Source organism: Vigna radiata, chromosome 9, assembly GCF_000741045.1.
Source record: "Vigna radiata var. radiata cultivar VC1973A chromosome 9, Vradiata_ver6, whole genome shotgun sequence".
NCBI lineage: Eukaryota > Viridiplantae > Streptophyta > Magnoliopsida > Fabales > Fabaceae > Vigna > Vigna radiata.
The window spans coordinates 6,577,052-6,594,146 of NC_028359.1; the positions used below are offsets into that span (position 1 = coordinate 6,577,052).

The 17,095-nt window shown below is 33.7% G+C and overlaps 2 protein-coding genes across 2 annotated transcripts; one reads left to right on the plus strand and one right to left on the minus strand.

The window, feature by feature from the left end:
• Positions 1-6,734: 6,734 nt before the first annotated feature.
• On the plus strand, positions 6,735-10,115 carry LOC106773762. The gene is made up of 2 exons (XM_014660510.2): positions 6,735-6,831; positions 9,563-10,115. The coding sequence occupies exon 2, from the start codon at positions 9,588-9,590 to the stop codon at positions 9,972-9,974; it is 387 nt and encodes a 128-aa protein (XP_014515996.1). The 5' UTR covers positions 6,735-6,831; positions 9,563-9,587; the 3' UTR covers positions 9,975-10,115.
• Positions 10,116-14,704: 4,589 nt separating this feature from the next.
• Positions 14,705-16,502, minus strand: LOC106773842 (pentatricopeptide repeat-containing protein At5g56310-like). Its single transcript, XM_014660599.2, is given in 3 exon segments — positions 14,705-15,490; positions 15,493-15,856; positions 15,858-16,502. Coding segments are annotated over 3 exon segments (1,518 nt in total). The 5' UTR covers positions 16,380-16,502; the 3' UTR covers positions 14,705-14,858.
• Positions 16,503-17,095: the final 593 nt, after the last annotated feature.

The window sequence follows — 17,095 nt, forward strand, 5'->3', positions numbered from 1 at the left end:
ATGATCGACCACTAGAGATTAAAACAACTGTTGATCGCATTCGTGTATATTTCATCTTCTTGGGTGAGTCATTTACATAAATTTGTAAGATAGTTGTTGCATCTCCTATTTGGCTAAGACATGATCTTTGTTTTATCTACATATGATCTTCTATGTAAACCTCATCAATGCTTTGGCTAGAAGCTTGATATAGAAAAATATCATACGAATCTCCATTCACACTTCAACAACTATTCTGTCATAAACAATTCAAACAAGATTTGCATATATGACAAAAATAATAATTAGAAACTCTTTTATTATCTTAAAAGTGTGATTATTTAACTGCTTGTCAAAATAAAACACTTTCAACCTTAGATAAAGTAGACGACGAAGTAATCATTTAATATCATGTTTAAACACTTGTTTTATATATAGAAAGCATTTGATAATCATGATATTTAAATTATTAAATATGTTTTTGGTTCTTTAATTTTTAGTAAAAATTTGAATTAGTTTTTTTTTTAAACTTTGATTCAAAATAGTCTCTCAATTTTAAATGTGTAGATTTAATTCTTTAAATTAAATTTTATTAAATTTATTTGATATTTTAAATATGTTTTATAATAATATTTAAGTTATTTACATAATTTGACAATATTTTGTTTTCAAGTTAATTTTTTTGTTTAAATATAAATTGAAAAGCATATTTCAAAAGTTAAATAAATTTAATAAAATTTGATTAAAAAAACTAAATTTAAATGATTACAAAGAAGAAAGACTAGATTAATCAAAAGTTTTAAAAAAATTAATTGACAAAAACATATTTAATCGTCATTTAAATTTATATTGTTACGGTGATTAATTTAATTTTTTTTACTTTTTCTTTAAGTATTAATTTTGAATTTTTTGTTATTATTTAATTATTTTTGTTCAATGTTTATCTACATTATTATTGTTATAGAAGAGACCACAACTCTCTCTCAGTGGTTGTCTCTCTTTGGTATAGGGGAAGAAGGATGGGAACACGAAAGAGAAGAAGAATCACAACCAAAACCCACTAGTAAATACATAGTGCACTGAGTTCTAGGTTCCTTACTTCTCTTCCAGTTTCTATTTCCATTTAGCCTTGTGTTTTGTGACCCTTCATACCATCTCATTACAAGCCATTAAGACCTATTGATCTAGATAAAGCCAAGAGCTGAGCATTGTAACTTAGAATCTTTTCAAAATTAAGAGTTGAGGCTAGCATGTCATGCTTGAGTGAAACAGGACACCTCTAAACAGTTGAGTGAATTTGAGTGCAAACACATGTTCGTGTGAGGTTGAAACTGACTTATGATTTCTTTAGTGTGTTCATTGCTAAAATTGGTTGAATTTGGTTGTTTCTGAAATGCTGGGATTGCAGAAACTGAGGTTTGAAGTTGAGGATTATGATTGTGCAGTTCTCTTTGATGAAATGGCTGTGAAATGATTGAAATTGCAGGATTGAATGAAGCTGTGAATGAACCTAGTGTTCCAGGTTGTGTGTTGAGCCTTTTCCCTTTGTAGTTTGATTCTTTGCTTTTGTTTTTTTTTTCTTTTTAGTTTGTCCCTACCCAGGAGGGCAGTTCTTTAAGTGTGGGGGTGTGATAACTCTTTATATTTGCATATTTTTCTTTTCTTAGAAGCTTTTGTTAGTCTATTTTAGTCTTTAATTTTCTAGAATTAGAATGATTTTAGAATTTTTCTTTAAAATTGTAGTTTGATAAAATTCTAGTTAAAAATAGGTTTATAGATGTAATTTTTAGTCTTTGTAAATAATTAGGAATTTAATTTTCTGTTAATAAAGGAAAAAAATAAAAATAAAATAAAATACAATAAAAATATTTTTTTGGTTGAATTTTTCTTTTCTTTTTCTTTAATTGTTGATTGATTTTTTTGTAGATTGGGCACTGCTCTGAAAAGAATAAAAAAATCTGATTTAAGTGCTAAAATTTAATTAGGCCGGTCTTGGAGAGGAATTGGCACTGCTGCTAGGCTTGGAGAAGTTGGAAATGAAATTGGGCTTCTCCAAATAATTGAAACGTTGCTGGCACGTTGAGGTTTTTATGTTGTTGCTGATTGGAATTGGCTGCCTGATGCCATTGCAATGGGCTGGATCAAATTTAAGTGGAATGACGTCGTTTTGGCTTAGCTGCTTCTGAAGGGGTATTTATGTTATACACTTCACTTGGCAGAAGGAAGAAGCTCGAACATTGGAGAAGGAGAAAGAAACCCGAGAAGCTAGGGCTTGCGCAAGTGAAAAGCGAGAAGGGAAAGACAAAGCCAAAGCTAAGTGACCGGACCCTGATAAGTGGAAATGAAGAGATGATTGAATGGCTGGAGATGGAGCTTGCGAGGAAAGAATATTGGTCGTCTGATGAGGAGCTCAGAGCATCGCCAAGCAAGTTTCTTCTTCCTTTTTCTTTACTTTCTTTCGTTTTTCTTAGACCCTATAAAAGGGCTTTTGTAAACAGACTATTGGAAACACTTTTTCATAGATACACTAAGATACTTTTGAGTTCATGTTTTTCTAGAGTAGATAGGGTGAACACAATTTCTAGGGTTTTATCGCATTCTTCGGTAAACTCGAGTTCTTGCGCTCTCGCTCGCTTCTGTTTGGTACATTTTCGTTTGTTCATTGTTCATTGTTCCTTATTAATATTATTTCCATTCGTGATGTTTCTGTTGAGTGTTTGTGTTAATGTGATTGTATTCTTTTCAATGTTTTCCTATTCTCGTGTGCTTATGTGAATATTTTGATTTGAAAATTAATTGAACTTGTAAATCTACACTTCTATAATTCCTTTTTGGAGTTAAACGACCTCGAGGTGGGCGTGAATTCACGAGAGGTCTTCTCGAGTTAGATATAGAAGTTCGATAAATAAAAAAAATACTTGTTTTTCATGTTGTTTTATTTTCTGTCATTTGTTGTTTGTAGATTTGGTTAAAAATGATGAAGTTGAATGAAGTTTGTTTTGATTCGGTAAATCATTTGACTGTTATTCATTTTTTAGTTCTAAATTAGAACTTGAGACCCCGAGGTGGGCCTTTTATGAATGTGATGTCTTCCTGTAGAATAACAACTCAATTGATACACCATTTCAAGAAAGTTTGGTTTAGATTTGTGATTTTTACTCACTGATCTTGTTTTGTTTGGTAGTTTAGGTTATGTTCTGTTTGTAATGGTTGAAGTTAGTTCTGATTCATGAGTTTTTCACGTGATTTTTTGCCTTTAATCATTAGTTCTAGGTATTTCTTGTTGACTTTTCCTTACTTTATATTGTACATTTTTGTCTGCAATATTAAATTTCAGTTACCTCATACATGTACATATTCATTTGGCTTTTAGGATTTGCTTAGTTTTTAATAGTCAATTTTACTTTGCTTGTTTACGGTTCTAGTTTTAGGTAATTTTAGTTGCATTTAATGTCCATATTGGCTTAATTTCTGTTGTTGTTTTAGGTAGTTTAGAGTTCTATTTTCTTTTATTTCATTTCAATTCAATTTCTTTCTTCTTTTAAAGAGTTTATAGATTTTAGTTTTTTTTTTCTTTTATTTTAGTTTCATTCATTTTAAATGTCCCCACCTATTTAGTAGTTAGTAAGTAAATAATTAAGAAATAAGTACAAGACCTAACTCTACACTTTAATCTTAATTAGCTGAGTCCTAGGATTGATATTCTGGTTACCCTATGCTACATTAGTGGGGACCAGTTCTTTGTTCTGCCTTAGGCGACTAAAAGGCAGTTTAACACCCTGATACTCCAGGTCGTGGTTCTCGACCTCATTGTTCACCGACTGCTGCACCGATCCTCCTCTCTGTCTTGCACTTCGCTCTGCCCTTATAACCGTCATTTCCGCCCTCATCTCCTGCATTTGACGTTGCATCTCTTGAAGCAGCTGCAATGGTAGTTGCTCCGCCATTGTGGTCTCTATAAGTTTTCTTCAAAATCCTTGGCCCCACGGTGGACGCCAAAATGTTTCAGATAGAATTAGACCGAGGATACCTTTGTGAACTTCAACTCCAAATGTCCTGCAAGCTTCCCCTTCGCTCACCCTTCTTACGATTGTTGCTCTTCCTATCACGCTTCAACCAATTAGTGGTGTTCCTGCAGGAAACACTCTGAAGCTCAAGTCAACTTCGAAAAAGGGAGACTGTAACAATCTATTTTCATCCTAAAAACTTACCTCATGTTTAAACCTGTATTTATAGGCCTTACCAGGGTCTAGCCCGCTAATCAGTCATTAATGGCAATATCTTTTTGTGCCAAGTAACCTACAAATCTCCCTTAAATGCCAAATATTGCTTAATCTTTATAAATCTTTCATGAATGTCTAATATTGTGTAATATATGCAAATCTTCCATAAGTGACAAATATATAAAATACCATAATTGATTATGAACATTTATCTTATTTGGCCTTTTGCTTGCTTCGATCGGTCAGAGCCAATCTTATACCGATCAGTTCTAACTGTACATATTTTATTAAGTTAAATTTAATTAAAATTAAAATTAATTTATATTTTATAAGGTTAAATTTAATTAAAATTAAATTTTAATTTATATTTAATTTAATTTATATATTTTACATATTTTTTGTAATTTTATTTAAATTTTTTAGATATTTGTGGGTATCTGTGGGTTTTAAAATACCCACAGACATTTTTTTAAACGAGTATCTGTGTGGGTAACGGATAGGTAGTAGATGAATATTTTTTTTTTCGATTCAGGTTGCAGATAGACACTATCCGTATCCGACCCGTTACCATCCGTAATCCCTCCTCAAATATATCTAATAGGAGAGTAAAATGTTTTCTCCCTTAAAAGCCTTCTCATCAACATTTACACATTCATTCATACATATACATTTAATTCACAATAAACATAACCAAGACAAGCATAGTAACAAAAAAAAAAAAAGCCAAAAAAAAGAGACATATCACACATAGTTCATTCATTATGTTTTCATATAAATCTTAACATCACACTATGTCATATTTATGTAATTTATCTCAATCTAAACTCATCTCATAACCTAATTCACTTTCTATTTATTTCAAATCACATGTTAATAATTCATCATTTATTTTCTATTATATTATCATGACATTTCATTACCATGTTTCCATTAAATACACAAAACAAAATTTGGCACATGAGATATTTATATCATTGTTGGTGTACTAAAGAAAATAATTAAATTACATCAATTTCTCAAAAATTGACCTCTAATTGAGAGAAAAAAATTTGTAATGCTATATGAAATATCTTGACGAAAATATACATCAATAGTTGTAATTAAACCTATTGTAAATGATATTTGTATGATTGAAGCTGGGATTTTTGTAATCTATGTTACGAGAATGAACCATATCAAAAAGATTGATGGCAACCCCGTCAATGACTCTAATAATCTTTTTTTCCTTTAGATGTTTATAAGATCATTTGCAAAAATAGATCTAAATTTGGTTCCATTATTAGAATAAGTATATTTACACATCACTAACTTGTTGTAAGTCAAGATAAGAGAAATTGTGGGTTTAGTGTATGTGCATTTGAAGCTTTGGGTCCAGTTCTTCGTTTTCTGAAGAGTAAACAGGTAAAAGATATGTCTGAGAAAGCATGTAATCATCTCAAAAAATTATGGGATGAAGTTATGACATTTGGTTAGAATCTAATGTTGAATCTGCCTTGGATTTGAAAGTTTATACGGAAAAGTTTGCTAACTGAAAAAGGCTAAAGAGGATGTTTTATTTGTATTTGAATCATATTATCGAAGTGATGATGTTTGAAATAGTTGAAAGTCTCACATCGATTAGACATAAAATTAATTCATAGCATATAACTGAGTGTAAACTTCATTTTACAAACGAATTTTGTAGAGTTGAATTAGACTTAAAATCTATTTCTAACACAAACACGAATATTTAAAACAAATCAATAATTTGAATGTGTCCAAATTCTCTTCCGCCTCCAGTGTTTTCATATTTCTGCGATAACATATCAATCAAATATAACTTAAATCTTAAGTCAGTGTTGACAGATTGTAATTAATTTAATTATGTAATTATTCAAACTCCAAATTCAGTTTAGTTTAAAAGAAAATTATTGAAGTTGTTTTTTTTTTCTATTGTATTTTATTCTTTTACACATTTTTCATGAGAACTTATTTTTAATATTAACCTTCAATATTAAAATAAATAAAATGATATTTGAGTCTTAAAAACTACTTAAACTCAAAACTATCTTTTATTATTATTTCAAATTTTGAAACATTTGAGTCTTAAATTTTAAAAATAAACTGATACAGTATCTTAATCCAAAATGTTAATTTATTTTATATATTAAATGATATTTAATATTGATATTTAAACTCGAAGGTATCAAATGATATATTATTTGACACATGAAAATTTTGAGATAAAAAAATATTTATTTAATTGTGAAGTTTAAATATTAAATTATATAAAAATTTAAATCTTGAACGAATTCTAATTTAATATTAAAGTGTGAGAATTAAAAGCATATTTAATTATAAATAAAAGTAAAAGTGATACAAAAACAACTTATGAATTAATCACACCCAATAAATTTATAATTATTATATTAACAAAATAAGTCATGATTTTGAGTATAGGACTAAAGAAAAATAAAGTAGTCCTTTAATTTTTGAGTATTAACTTTTTTTTTTCAATTAAAATAGTAAAGAGTGAAGTTATTTATTAAAAGATTGTCATCAACAGCACGATAAATATCCGGGGACTGCTAAAGAATCGTTTTTTCTTGTTTTGCCGGACTTCTTAGTCGAATCCCTTTATTGGTGACAGGTGATATTCTTTCTCCATTCCTCCAATCACGAAAACCCAAAAGAAAAATTAAATTAGCTTTCTTATTATGTCGATCTTTGATTTATATCTCTCGGATTGTATGGCATTGACTGTCAAATTTGAAATCTTTGGAATGTTTTTGTGCGCCCCTTTTGCTTTTAGATCTGGAATTGCAATGACTTTGGAATTGCAATGACTGCGGGAAGGGGTGTGTAAAGAAGTTATCTTTTGCGTTTATTCTTAATTGGGTTGCTTCTGGTTTTACATTTGGTCTAGCTCAAGTCTGGGAAAATGAAATGTACTGGCTTTATATTACGACTATATTTGGATTCTGTTTTTTGGACTGTGATGCTGAGAATGATTATGAAGCTTGTGATTGTAGTTTGTTAGTTTCTCCATTTATGATCTGTGGCCAGTTGGGAAACCCTACTTGTGTTTTGCTTATTCATTTTTGACGTGATTTGGGCATTGATATTCCTTGCCTCAATATTTTGTGTGAAGTTAAATTTGTATATTCTTTCATATAATTTGACAGAAGAAGTTTGTTTCTCTTTTTTGGGTAGTCTGGTTGTGTTCTGATAAGTAATGCCTGCAAAATGGAATGGACTTATTTTTGTAAATTGTTTTTGTAAAGGTGATGGTATTTCACATCATGGTTAAGCTACACATGTTTATGTCCTATAGGGGTATAAAGAAGAAATTATCGGTATATGTAAGTAGGAGGAGAAGGATAATTTTTTTTTTTTTTTTTTTTTATAGCTAGAAACTATAAGCATTTTTGGAGGTTGACGTTTCATTACGAGTTTGCAATGTAGTTAGTGAGGGTTGTAATCTGATTAAAGTGTCTGCAGTCTCTTCATGTTTAAGGAAAGTTTAAATCACATGATTTGTACACCTTCTCCATGTCAACGTTAAGCTTTAAAAGTGATACAGTGTTGGTCTCACAAAACTTGATCTTGTTTGTGTCTTAACACAGCCTTTGAGGTTTATATCTGCCATGATGTTACTTTTGGCTTGGGATCATATTGGCTAGATGTTCCTTGAGTGTACGCACAAAGATATGCAATCCAAAATCCCTCATTTTTTTTTTTTTATTTTCACCATAAATATGCTAATTTATTTTCTCCCCACTTTTTGTCTGCATACAATTCGCCACTTTAGGCACGTTAGTATTTACTTTTTAGGGTTTTTTCATTGAGATAAACTTAAACCCTTTTTTCGTTGAGATAAACTTAAACCCTTTTTTCATTGAGATAAGGAGCAGCTAATGTATCTCAACAAAAAGGAGAGATATCCTGTTATCATTGTCCACGAATGACGTGTTTATAGGTTAGGGGAGAGAGTAGCAAAGAGGAGAATGGAAATTGGGTGAGGAATCGGTTAGGCATTTGCGTTGGGAACAGAGTTCGCCTCTTGCAACTATAGCTGTTGTCTTCTATTCTGCATTGCTATTTTATGTTTCCTGGTTTCTTTTTCTAAGCTGGAGCTATATTGCTGCTGTAAAGGAGTTGTTCTCCTAGAATATCATCTATTTTCTTTCATATACTACCAGTTTTTTAGTTCATATGATTTAAGATTTTTTTATTTAAGAACCACAAAAGATTCTTGAGGACAGTGAATCCTATTAATGTGTCACAAAGCAACCGAGGTGTGCTTAATGTGAGATATATGGCTTTATCTTCTTCAATGCTTTTCTCTGTAGCAACCAGGGTGTTCAGTAAAAAACAGTTGTTTAGGTAGGATTGATGATCTAGTCCTTTATTTGTGCCTCAGTAAATTGGATTTTCTACATTCATGGGAAAATTTTAATACATAGTTTTGGTATAACACTGGTGAAAGATGCATGAAGCCTGCCCCAACTGAAACTTGGTAGCTAGAATTGCATCTTCTCCAGAATCTCACTCCCACAGACTCAAAGGGGAACTACCAAATGAGTGTAGTTTTATGTAATTCGGAATGAAAATATGAGAATGGGTCCAGCGAATTCTTTGCTAACACGAAAAATAATCTGTTCATATCAACAATTCAAGCCTTATCATATTTATAGTACACACAAACACATGAAAACATGGTAAGATACACTTTATTGCTATTGATAAAATGGTGAGGACCTCCAATAGGAAACAATTTTTGATTTATTATACCCTATTATAAATGAATTACAAATTTCAACAAGCTCCCTTCCATCACCGTCAATCGTTCGTGCATATAGCTGGATTTTGGTAGTTGTTGGATGAGTTATGATTTGATATTTATTCTTATATTCTTTCTTCTTGTTATTTTATGGCCTCAGTAGTTATTTTGTTTGGTTGCTTTTGATGTTTATGATTTTTGACCATATGGAGTTATGTAAGTTTTAAGTTCAAAATTATCAACAGGTGAGAAACTACCAGTGGTGGAAGAAAATGAAGAAATAAAACCATTTAAGGATTTGGGCTTTTCTGAATCCCTAGCAATGAACAAACATTCAATTTCTTCAATTATGAATTATATCTGATCGCTTCTTTTCTGAAATCATGACCTAAATTGAATTTTGTTTGCTTCTTCACTTTTTCTATTCACAGTATGTTTTATCTCTCTGGAATTTTATTGTTTCTCTCATTATATATTTCATTTTCAGAGAATAAGCAATATGAATGTAGTCTGTAATCATTTGGTCCAAAATAGAAAAAGTTTTGGCCTAGAAGTTGTTTGTGAACTTGCCTGATTGAGTGGCTGTTGTCATGTGTAGAGCACAAGAGTTTATTGCTACCTTTATGGCGGGCAAGGGTATTGGTTCAGTGACAAAGGCAGTAGCAGAATATCAGTATCCCTGGCGTGAGAAGTTAGTGAAATACAAGGATGAACTTGCTAAGGGAGTATGGGGATACTGGAACCTGGGCGCATGGAAGCCACTGAGTATCAGTGCTCGACGACGTGCCAGACTGCGAAAGGAAGTGCTCCTTGCTGGGGAAGATTGGCCCTATGATCCTGAAAGAAAGGAGATGAAGACCAGGAGGAAAGGACACAAATGTGATAGGATATCTGCCGAGAAGCGGGAAAACACGGCAAAGTTGATGGAGAAGATGCCCCAGATGTTGCAGGATTACAAGAAGAGAAGGTGGCAGAAGAAGATGAAGGAAGAAGACAAGGGAAAACTTTGATTTGGCTCCTCCTCTAATTTGGGAAGGTTTGTTACAAACTGTCTTTAAGAGATGGTACATTATGTTACACCTGCTTTTGGGCTTACTTGATGATTAACTTTTGTTATGTGTTTCAATTCATAATCACCCCTTCTAAGAATATGTCCGTATGATTGTCAGGGTAGGGGTGGGCAAATTGCCCACAGTATACTGCACTATAAAAATTTACAGTTAACTATAAACTATTTCAACAAAAACTGTACTGAACTAAAATATAGTTCAGGGTAATTGAACTAAACTACTTTTTAATTCACTCGTACTGCACTGCACTACAATTCAATTTGCCTAGGAACAATCTTTCTCTCCAATCTGAATCAAAAAATATTGGGCATTTTGACTAGTGCCAAAGGGTCCCAACCTAATCAAACAACCCAAAATCTCATGATCTCATTAATTTTATTTTTGGATGCCAACATTAACAGAGATGCTTCCTGAACGAATCAAAAACCATTTCCTCATACCAACCCCACATCTCAAAGGCATCAACTTTCGCGTCCCACCGCGATTTATTTTTACTGTGAGAGTGAAAGAAGAAAGCATGGAAGCGGTACAACTGCTGGCATTGCGGTTGTGCGCAGTTTCGGTGGCAGCATACCTCTTTCGAAACGCCATCGTAATGGGCGGCGACTTTCGCAGCAGCACCACCACCAGCACGAGCATGAGCGCAATGGCAGGGAAGAGGATGAGCTCTGGTTCAGGATGGTTGAGGGGTATCGAATCTAACGTGCAACCTAGAGAGCGGTTTGTGGTAAGAAGCCAAAGGGATGGGTGATGACAAGACGGACGATAGCGAGATGGTTAGCTGCAGGAAGAAAAAAGGCAATGGACCTTGGCAAAGAGAGATTCTGACAAAGAAAAGACAAAAAGAAGCATACCAGTTAACCAGTTAACTATACTAAAATTATTAAGTTTCAGTTCTTTTAATCTGAATTATAAAATAATTTAATCAGTTTTTAGTAAAAACAGTTCAGTTTTTCTAAGTATAAAACAAATTAGTTAACTGCAGTTCAAGTTCAATTTAATGAACTATGCCCACCCCTAGTAAGGGGGAATGTTTTGAACACTGAAGATTGGTTTTTCCTTTCTAATTAAAGTTTTGAATTGATTTCATATCACTTTAAAATTCAGTTCAACTTGCATCCCGATTGGAGTTATGGAAAATTTCTCATAAGATTCATGCCATTGGATTTTTTTTCTTGACCTTGCTTCAAAATTTTAACCATCAAAATGACTAATATAGATTGACTTGAAGAGGATGTAAAACCTATTTATGTTTGGATTTGGAAGCCCCGTGAGTTTCTATGCTCTTGTGATGAATTTCTAAATGTAACTTTTCCAAGTAACATTTGTTAGTAATGGATATATATGTATAAGAATAGATGGCTTGTTCCATACTTTTGTGTTACGAATGAGAAGTGTTTTTTCTTTGTGAGGATGCTATTATAGCCATATCTAGAGTTACTCTCCCTATTCCTTGACCTAAAATAAGTTGAATTTTTTTCATAGATCGATAGAGGATTTGATAATCTAGTAACTTAGCAACACTTAATTGAGCCTACCTAAGCCGACAGTCTAGTATAAAGCTTGCTTAAACTAAACAACACAAGAAGAAAGGACACTTCTTACATAGTGGCTTTTGAACGAACTCGGTCAAATTGCCAATTTACAAGCACAAATGAATGACCAAACGACAAGCTTGGCCAAATGGCCAATTTACAAGCAAGCTCAGTCAAATTGCCAAACGACATACGAGCTCAATCGAATGTCTCATTTACATGCAAGCTTGGTTGAATGGCCAAACGTTATATGAGCTCGACTGAATGACCAATCTATCTACAAGCTCGACCGAATGGCCAAACAATATATGAGTTTCGCTGAATGGTCAATCCATCTATAAACTCAGTCGAATGGCCAAATGATATATGAGCTTGGTCGAATGGCCAAATGATATATGAGCTTGGTCGAATGGCCAATCTACCTGCAAGCTTGACTAAATGGCCAATACACCTACAAACCCACGAGAATGGTCAAATGATATGTGTGCTCGATTGACCAAACCACCTGCAAACTCTACAACTCAGTAAAGCCAAACCTCAAGGACAATTACGAACATTTCTTAGGCTAAATCAAACCTGAGACTGAAGGAGCTTATGTATATACTCGACCAGATGTGCCTGATGAAATGGCCAAACAAGGGTCCATTGGTAGTTTTAGGGTTAAATATGCTTTTAGTCTCCCAACTATCAAGCAATTTTAGTTTTCGTCCCTCTTTCAAACTTTAGTACACTTTGATCCCTCTTCTTTAGGAAACTGTAATTTTTAGTCCTCTGTAAGGCGTTAATTTTTTTCTTAGGTGGCTAATGGTGTGCCACATATTTTTCATTTTTCTGAAACGTGTCAATCCACTGCATCTTCGTCTTCATGCCGAGCTTTTCTCTCTTCCTCTCCCTCCGTATTTGGGTGGCACACTGTCTCCCTCTACACGATCAGACCGACACCAACATCTCCCACTTTATCTCCACCGCTGGCGAGGATCCCACCACATTCACCGATGAATTCTGTGAGGCAGACCCTTATCACCTAAGAAAAATGTTGACCTTAAAACCAAGCTCTGAACATAATCACCTTTGCTTCTGTCGAGTTGTTCAGGATTTCGATCTTGGTGGCTCTATGTTTTTTTTGCAGGTTTTTTTCCTTATTTGTTGATCCGATGGGAAGGTGATTGACAAAAGGGAGACGAAGACCGAGAGGATGTCGAAGTAAATACCAATTTTTTTTTGGTTGATGGGTATTTTCGTAAGGTGATTCGTTTTTGAATTTGTGAAACGTTGTTGGTGATTGTAAGTGGTTCAAGGGTTTTTATGCATTTTTGATGTATGGTTTCCGAAGTAGTTCCATCTTCGAATTTGTTGAAATGTTGCAATTGTTCCATCTTCGGATGTTCAATCTTTGGGGGTTTGGATTCGATCTGTAAACGAAAGCATGATGAGTTCAAAATGGATGGTCACCTGGCCATGCCGGCATTTACAAAGGTCGAAATTGAGAATGAATGTTTGGCCTTGCGTGAAATGGTTAGTATGCAGCAGAAAACCATTCACATCTAATTATGAGATCAAGCACATATTACTAATATATATATATATATATATATATATATATATATATATATATATATAATAAGAAAACCGCACAAAAAGGCTGACAGTGATGAACTTTTATATAAATGCTGAAACAAAAAGCAAAAGGTGAAATGATGCGTCATTAGTTTAATTCAGTATTAGGAAATGATATTATGGATCTTTATTCAACTCAATGAACAAGCATCGGTTACTGAGCTTTCAGCCATTAAAATAGGAAAGAATGGGGAAGGTTTCCGCCATTAAAACACTTTAGGAGGTTCTGGTTTTCGGTTCTGAAACAGTGGGCGGTTTCAACCATTAAAAATTCTCCTTAATTTCTTTGACTTGTTAATCTATTCACACACTTCTTTAAAAGAGAGAAGATACACTGCAGGAAATGGAGAAGGTTAGATTTGTCATAATGAAAAAGAAGCAGCCCAGAATAAATCAAGCTACTTGCTTCATAAATTTGGTCATCTTGCTTACAGAAAAGTGTATAGGAAAAGCAATTATTTGGGTTAGTGATTGATTTTTTGAATACTTCGATGATAAATGTATGAGAAATCTTTAATTTTTAATATTCAGTATATATTTGTTTGGGAACAAACTCTATCAGTATGACTCAATGAACAGAAGATGTTGGTGGCGAGAGAGTGGTCAATGGAGATAAGAAGGTTCTTTGCTTGTTTGAGCGATGAGGTTTTAACGACAAGGTCGCCATGGTTGTTGGCTGTAGCGAGAAGATGGCCTGGTCCTTGGTAGAAGCGGACATGAGTATCTATATGTTTTAGGGTTTTGAAACCATGAGGAATGGATGAAGAAGGTTTATGTAATGTTGGAAACGGGAAGAATAAAAAAGTGGCACACAACTAAAATAATAGATGTTATCACACAGCGGTTAGCCAAGTTAAACCAAATTTAACGCTCCTAGTTACAGAGATTAAAAATTACAGTTTTCTAAAGGAGAGGAATCAAAGTGTATCAAAGTTTGAAAGAGAAATAAAAAACTAAAATCACTTAATAGTTGAAGAATTAAAAACATATTTAATCCGTAGTTTTATTATATTCTTTTAATAGCCATTAAATGCCTTTTAATACTCTAAAATTCATACTTGCTATTTTACATATACATCCAAGTATCCGTCCACTTTTCGACTTTACGAAACATATTTCCAATCCAATCACCTTCCACCACGTCAAGGAAGACTACAATGCAAATTCCGATAACAACTATAATTTGAAAATAAATATAATATTGTTTTATTGAAACATATGCATACATTAAAGTTTCAAATCAATACATATAAAAACTCAAATTAATTTTATTTTTCATTTATTTTAGAAAATAAACATTTTTTAAAATTTATAACTATCTTTAAAAAAAAAATTTCATTTTAAATCTGACATAAAATAATATTGTTCTTATGTAAAGTTATATAAAGTTGGTACTTTTAATCCATTAAAATAAAATTTAGTCCATTTAAAAAATCATTATCAACGAAAAAACATGTTTTAATTCAAAGTGATTATTCTTTAAGTAGTTAATTTATGAAGAATATTTTTATAATCCATTAAAATTTCACTGTTAATTATTTGTCTACACAGGATCAGAACCAACTAAGATAACTCACAATATCAAATACAAATATTACAACTCAAACTACAATTTTATCATCCGCCTACTCATAGTTAGAAGCATCAAATCACAAGGCTTTAAACTCTTCCATCAATATAGTTCTATGGATGATTCCCTTTTCACATCAATCATCTTGAGTTGCCCGTTTATGCTTTGTAGGACATGACAAATGTCAACAAATTTGATGTTTAATCTGTCTCCCGCGATGAATTCATANACTGTATTGTTCACCTCAATAAAACTGACACCTGCCACCTTTTCCATACCCGTATCCCGCATAACCTTCCTCACCATACCAGCTTCCTTCCACCTACCAAGCGCAGCGTAAGTATTGGATAGGAGAGAATAATTCCCACAATTCTGGGGCTCNATCACACTTAGATGGCGCAAAGCTTNCGCTGCCAGCGCAGCATCGCCGTATCTATNTGAAGCAGCNAGAAGGGATCCCCATACAGCTGCATTGGCTTCAGACGGCATCAACCTAACTAGCTCCTTTGCTTCCTCAAGATAGCCACCACGGCCAAGCAAATCAACCATGGACCCGTAGTGCTCTATCTTTGGTTCAATTCCATATTTGGATCTCATACACGTGAAATAATAGCGGCCCAGATCAACCAATCCAGCATGGCTACAAGCAGAAAGGATGGTGATAAAGGTCACTTCATTTGGCCTGATTCCAGCCTTCTCCATGCAAGAAAATAGCTCGAGGGCCTCTTTCCCAGACCATGTAAAGCAAGTCCAGCAATCATGGTTGTCCAGGTTATAATCGTTTTACGCTCCATACTCTCAAACAGTTGGCGTGCTTTAATTATGTCACCCGATTTGGCATACATGTCTATGAGAGAGTTATAAAGTGATACAATCTTAGGCAGTTTATGCTTTTCAATGTAGTTGTGAATCCACACTCCCAACTGGAGAGCACCCAAGTCGGCACACGCAGAGAGCACAGCCAAAATGGCAATTTTATCCGGCTGCACGTTGTGGAGCAGCATAGTGCGGAAAAGCGTGATAGCCTGCTGAGGACTGTGAGTGTGCGTGTATCCCGAAATAAGAGTAGTCCATGAAACAACATCCCTATCCTTTTTCAGGCATAGATTCAAACAGGTTGCGGGCATTGGATAGATCACCCAGCTTGGCATAACCGGCTAGCATAGCGTTCCAGAGAGAAACGTGTTTGAAAGCGGCGGCATCAAATAGCTTGCGGGAAGAGGAAACGTTAGCGCAGGAGGAATACATGTGAATGAGGGAGGTGAGGACAGTGGGATGGGTGGCGAAGCCGGAAAGAATGGCTTGAGAATGAATCTGGCGGCCGAGACGGAGGGAAGGTGAAGAAGCAACGGCCTTGAGAGCAAAAGGAAAAGAGTAAGAGTCGGGTCGAAAGCCATGGAGGCGAATGGCGTTGAAGAGAGAAATGGCAAGAGTGGGATTGTGTGAAGATAGAGCATAGATGAGGTTGTTGTAGAGGAAGATGGTGGGTCTTTCTCGAGAGCTCTGGTAAGCATGAAGGCTTGAGTTTGGTGAAGATGGATCAGATTGGAGCAACGACAAAGCAGCTGCTCTACATTTGCATGCTCTGATCTTGGAAGCAAGGAGAATAACCGTTGCAGACATGGCCTTACATCACGCACCTTTCCAAATAATTCCAAAACCATAGATGCCCACTGTCGTTCTCCAGGTTCACCTCTATCATTCTTACCATCATAACAAATTCATACTACATTGTAATTATTCATTATGAGCAAATTTTAAATATTTTTAAAAAGTTATAAAGTATGGAATTTTCAAATATTATTAATTACATTCGAATTGTTTCCGAAATAATTAGAAAACTATTTGTAGGAGTAACATACTTTGATATTTATTTTAATTGTGCATAATATTGGATCATGATATTTTGACAACTTTTTTTAATAACTTTTAACAATAGGACACGTGTCATTATTTTACTGGTTTATTTAAATTTATGATTAAAAAAAATTGAAACAGACCAATCACAAACTGACACGTATACGTTGTCAAAAAGTTGTTAAAAATGTTGTTAAAAGGACTTTTTCCTTTGATATTTAACAAATAAACACACATACACACACACACACTTATATATAGGGGTTTGCTAATGCCGGTTTTTCAGTTGATACATTTTATCAATGTGTACCGGGTTTTAGCAGACAAAAATATTTTCATATATTATGGTTTCTAAGTTTTAAAGTCAAGGGTATTTGAATAATTTTTATTCTCAAACTAAAAAAAGGAAATCCTCAAACCTTTACTCATTTCCCTCATTCCTCTCAACCCTCCTTTCTTTTTCATCTCTTTCACTCCGACAT

Excerpts from the sequence above, each read along its gene's own strand:
- LOC106773762 (XM_014660510.2), top strand. The coding sequence starts at position 9,588 with ATGGCGGGCAAGGGTATTGGTTCAGTGACAAAGGCAGTAGCAGAATAT.